Genomic DNA, 5,777 nt, shown 5'->3' with positions numbered 1-5,777 from the left:
TTCTCTTTAATTTTTTTGTCAGCGGGGAACTTTTATCTTTCACCCCCGCACTCCCACCCCGCGAGCTTGCTACGCTACTCATAGCGCCATCATTTGAGCGCAACTTGTTTCAATATCTCATTTCAATATCTTATTACTATTTCAATCATGACCATCATATCCCGAATAATACTTTTGAAATGAAAAATAAAACACCAATAAATTGATAATGGTTTAATAATTTTATAATTTTTATAATCTTATATTTCTCGCCACACTATATATCTGTAATCATATTCTTTACTGCACCTAAATTATATTGATATGATCAAATATCGAAGCTCATCAGATATACAATTAACATTTTCACACCACATTGTAATAATTATTGAGGGCTGCCTTCTGATGAGGGCTGCCTTGGTGGATACCTATAACTGCCAGGCCAATGTTTACTTCCTGGGATGCGCAACTCTCGTTTAAGTCTTTTTTGCTAAACTAGATAGGCAACTGCTACAGACCACAGTAGTTTGACAACTTCAAGTATACTTTTATCATAAAATTCAATTCCATGTGACCGCAATATTTTGTGGATTCCAGTTTGAAGAAAAGCACGATTATAAGTTTCATTTCATAATATAAGTAGGTCGCAGACGCACACCATGGCCAGCGGAGAGGCGGAATCGGGTAAGTTTGTGGTGGAGACCAAGCTATGCATGATGATGCGTGTAAGACTCGTGTATTTTGTTGCAAAAACGCATACATTGATACCTCATCCATACCAAAACGATTGTTTTGAAAAAATAAAAATGAGTTAGGCAAGGGAAAAAAGGTTAACATGTGGTGAACGACAAGCCGTTGGAGGTACTTTTATTCAGTGAGGGAAGCCATTGTTTATGTATGGTGGGAAGCCATGCACGTGAATGTAATGAATGACTATTAGTCCATGTACATGAATATGTGAGCGTTGGCAGAATTTTGTTGGGGTGGTGGTGTCGGGTGGGTTTGGTGATGTGTGGGATGTGCATATGGGCGACGGTGTGTGTTTGAAATTAAGAAGTGAGATGACATGACTATGTGGGCGTCGGCAGATTTTTGTTGTGGTAGTGGGATCTGGGTGGGATTTGGTGGTGTGTGCGGAGAAGTGAGATAACACTTTGTACACTGCAGTGCTAGGCATTTTAACTGAGAAATACTGGTGATTCAAGAACGACCCAAATCCATTTGATTTAGAAAAGTCAGGCATTTTTTAGTTACAGACCCCTGTGAACTAACGCAAACCCTTGTGATAATGTAAAATACATGTGTGTTTGCACATAATAATATTTGCATTATAACTTGTCCCCAAAATCCCAAAACTCATCAAAGAAAAAATATTTTATGAAATTGAGCATTTTTCAATCATTTTGGATAAAAAATTCTCTAAGTTCTCTTTTTTTACCCAATAATTTTTTGTTACATTTCCCGAAAGAAAAAAATTTGGTAAAAAAACCCAAATTTGTTATGATTTTCTCCCAAACTGACCATTTCTGCCCAAATGTTAAATCACAGGTGGATTTGTCAAGTCTTTGCCATTCTAAATATGTATACTTTTATATACTTGAGACAAACAATTTAGCAGTTATGAGGCCCTAAATTTTTTATAATTCCAGGGTTTATAAGACCAACCTTTTAAAGGAAATCTGTACCATAAACTAATCAATGGCTATATAGTTGCAGTAATAATAAAAACGACAAACAGTAAAAGTCCCAAGCTTATATACGTCCAAATAAAGGAGAAATTCTTAATTCCTTACGACAATCAGCGGTCGTTTTGTAATCCATGGTGGCGGCCATATTGATACCCGATGTATTTTATTACGCTGTAACGGTACACCGATTTTGAAACCAGCGAAATCCGTGCCACGAGCCTCGTCCCTCGTGAACTTTGGTGACACAAAGCGAATACTACCAAAGTTTAGATTCAACATTCGTTCAAAAGAAAACGCGACAATTTTTACCCATAAAACTACAGAAGAACATAAAAAAATGTATTTTAAGTAATATTTATGATCAATAATGTCTTTTGAGAACGAAAAGTAAAAACAGCACTAAAACCAAAATTCGCTGTGGGGTTGCGAATGCCATAGCAACACACGCTCGCCGCGGGTCTGTGTGAAAGGTTACACTGACCGCTTGTGGCAGAAAGGAGCTATCATGGCGGCTTCCATGAATCGCAGAAACGAAGGATTAAAAGTGCTTTTTCTTTGTTAGGAATATTCCGAAATTCATATAGACCGTCTGGTATGTTTAATTTAGGGGTATATAACTATATTAGCCATTGATTAGTTTATGGTACAGATTTCCTTTAAGGGACGTGATATTGGCAAGGTGCCCCCAAATGTGCTCCAAAATGACCCAACTTGCCCACTCATTTCGAAATGTTTGCCCTTAAGAATTGAATTGAACTCGGAGACGTGTGGTGGGGAAGGGGGAGGGGGGTGCTACAGTTGATTATTTAACATCTCCTTATAGTTTTCCCCTTTTTCCTTCTCCATTTCAGATAAAAGAATCGTGTTGGTAGGGAGGACAGGAGCAGGAAAAAGTGCTACAGGTATGTAAAAAATATAGTCCAAACCAAAGGGGCCAAAGGGATGAATCGAATTGAATTTACGTCGTGTCTTTAGTGGTGAATTCAACTCCCTACCATCTATTCAGCACGGCATTAATATAAAAACAATGGTGCACAAGGACTTAAACAGGCCAAACTAAGGTATAGCTAAATATTCCAACACCCTTGGAGCTGGACTTATTTACTTTTATTTATAGTGTGTTCTAAAAAGCACAATTAGAAATTAAAAAATATCTGACCATTTTTGAAATAAACACAAATATTAAAAGAGAATTCTATACAAATATCGAAAACCTTAATTAAAATAAAACAGTTATTCTCTTATATTGTTACTTAAAAACCAAATAAAAAAAACAAAACAAGCAGTGTTTAAAAAGTTATAAAAAAAGATATTATTAAATATCAAATTATAATCATATGCTCTTATTGCAGGTAACACAATTATTGGAAAACCAGTATTCCGAGAATCTGCATCAGCCAAATCCATTACGAAATATGCAACAGCATCCAAGGAGACGGTTCTCTCAGAAGAACTTCGTGTGGTGGATACTCCGGGCCTATTCGATACAGAAATAAGCAATTATGAGACACTAGTAGAGCTAACCAAGTGTCTGATACTCTCTTCACCGGGTCCTCATGTGATAGCGCTGGTGATGCAAATTGGCCGATTTACTCGGGAAATAGAGGAAAGTTTTCGACTTATTTTGGACACTTTTGGGAAAGATGTACATAGGTACGTCAGATTTAGTTATGTTTCAAATGATTAATAATTTACCCTTTGACACATCAATAGATTTTGACCAGCTCAACACTATTTCCTGCCTTTTTTATCCACTCTATTCTATTTTGCGGCTGCGATGATCACTTGTCCTTTTTTCTCTTTTTTCAGAATCAGGAAAGTAAAGGCCTGTTTCATTCTTCACAATGTCCTTGATAAAAACGAATAAAAACAGCCGGCTCTCAACACGCGATATTCAAAATGCCCGCGTCAAAATTACCTGTGGCAATTGACGTCAAGGTTATTTGTGCTCAATTGTCGTCAGCTATCATTGTGTTACTGGGTCGTCATTGCCACAGGCAATTTTGGTGCCCGGGGAATTTGAATATGGCGTGGTGAGAGACGGTTGTTTTTATTCGTTTTAAAAATTAATAAGAGTTTGTTTTAAATAAAACCACGTGATTCGTGCTCGATAATTATTTTTCTAACATATAAGGCCTAAAGTTGTGATTGTCGGACTGTTCCTTTAACTTAAAGCCTTTGTATCAGGGCACGGAATAAGAATTCCCAGTTTCTTATTTCTCGACACAAGGGCTAAGAGCCATATTGTACAATTGATTTGTTGGGAGTATCCTTTCTTTTCCTTGCTCCTTTTCTTATAAGCTTTTTAAGCTTGGCTTGAGCCTGGTCCCATCAGGACCTAAGTGTGTGTCCACCCGGACAGTCTGGTTAAAGAAACATCAGCTAATCTGATCCGCTACGACATAACGGCGTAGTAAATAACAATATTTAAATCTTTAGAAATACTTTCAAGTTCTTTGCTTATGTGTCATTTATTTGGAGATGTCTTCAAGATAGGAAAAGAAAGTTCATGCTTTCTCTCATAAGCTCAATACAATTTTAAGTCTGAGCTATATTTCCTTGAGATGGTGTGGTTATAAAGTGTTACCCGCATTCCTAATGTTGGTGTTCTACCTTTATTGTTCTATGGGCTATTGTGCTTCATTATTTGGCTGCTAGTAATATCCAAAAAGCTGTTGAAAGTCTCATGTAAGGCAGAAAGCATGGCAAAATCGGACCAACCACCTTAAACCACGTTATTTTATTTTATTATCTTTATATTTTTCTCAACAGGCACATGATGGTCATCTTCACTGGAGGGGATGCACTTGATCGTCAGAATATGACGATTGAAGATTTCATCAAGAGATGCCCTCAGTACTTAAAAGATGTGCTTGCTAAATGTGGCAACCGCTTCTTGGTTGTAAATAATCTGGCAACCGGCGAAACGAAAGTAAATCAACAAAAACAACTAATTCAAGGCATAAATGATATAATTCGCGCAAACAATGGCGGATATTACAGTAACATGGTCTATGCTGCTGTAACCCAGAAGCTTCAAGACAAGTTGGACAAGCAGGGAACGGAGGTGGCGATAGCTGCGAAAGTCGGGTTTTTTGAGCGCATCATTGAAACGATTGTGGATAACCAAGACGAGATCCTTGAGTTCATCACAGTAGTTGCCAGCGTCTTAGCACAATTAGGTTTGCAAATGCTAGTGGCAACGTCAAAATGACTTTATCAATAATATTTCAACTCGTGCACTTTTTCAGGCTGTTTTTTTTTCAAACACTTTAGGTTTTTCATGGATGATCATTCTCATGCCTGTTTATGTATTTGTAATAGTCATATCTGCCATATCTAGTATTCCTAACAAAAAAATACCAGAGAGTGGAAAAGAATAACATACCGTTATGGTAACAACTGTGATTTCATTATAGAATGTGCTGTTTTATTTCATTCTTTTATAAGGCGACTAACCAGTGGACTTCGGGTATATATATAAATGCGCATATATAAATGCGCACGTGACATCTACAAGTCGCCATACCGTGTTCAACGATGTAAGGTACCCGGATGTGCACAAATTCCACACGCAAAAGTATAGGCGAAAATGACAGGTTACAAGGAAAATTGGCTTTGCAAAATAGTGGCATTGATTGCAAAGGGCAAAATAATTTGACCCGAAACATAAACTCTTTATTTGGATTTTCCATTACGGAAAAAAAAAAAAAATTATGACGGAAAAGCTAGATATAGCTGATTTAAAAGTTATATTTCATTATTTCCGTGCTAAATGGGCGTGGCAATTGGCCATATTGATGACGAAATGTGATTCTTACTGGCATTAAGGTCAGAACTGGGTAGCTGCCGATGATGTTATTTGATAATGTTTGCACGTAGGGAACTTAGGGGCTGTCATTTTCTTCGGAAGGAAGGGGTCATGGATTTATTTATTTGGGAGTCAAGAATAGTATCCCCCCCGTAGTGCCGCCAATGAACATAACTGTGACCCTAATTTTAACTCTAATTATAACGTAAATTGAGGAAACTATAACTTTAGCCCTTTTCGGCATAATGACCCTCTCAAACTAATAGGCTAGATGACCTCCTCAACTCTAACTTACTCAT

The 5,777-nt window shown here is 37.3% G+C and overlaps 1 protein-coding gene across 1 annotated transcript; it reads left to right on the top strand.

Moving 5' to 3' along the window:
• Positions 1-417: 417 nt before the first annotated feature.
• Positions 418-5,305, top strand: LOC140164835 (GTPase IMAP family member 4-like). The gene is made up of 4 exons (XM_072188213.1): positions 418-663; positions 2,519-2,569; positions 3,020-3,320; positions 4,440-5,305. The coding sequence occupies exons 1-4, from the start codon at positions 639-641 to the stop codon at positions 4,879-4,881; spliced, it is 819 nt and encodes a 272-aa protein (XP_072044314.1). The 5' UTR covers positions 418-638; the 3' UTR covers positions 4,882-5,305.
• Positions 5,306-5,777: the final 472 nt, after the last annotated feature.

Source organism: Amphiura filiformis, chromosome 11 (assembly GCF_039555335.1).
Source record: "Amphiura filiformis chromosome 11, Afil_fr2py, whole genome shotgun sequence".
Lineage (NCBI taxonomy): Eukaryota > Metazoa > Echinodermata > Ophiuroidea > Amphilepidida > Amphiuridae > Amphiura > Amphiura filiformis.
This window is presented reverse-complemented; position numbering and strand designations above follow the sequence as displayed.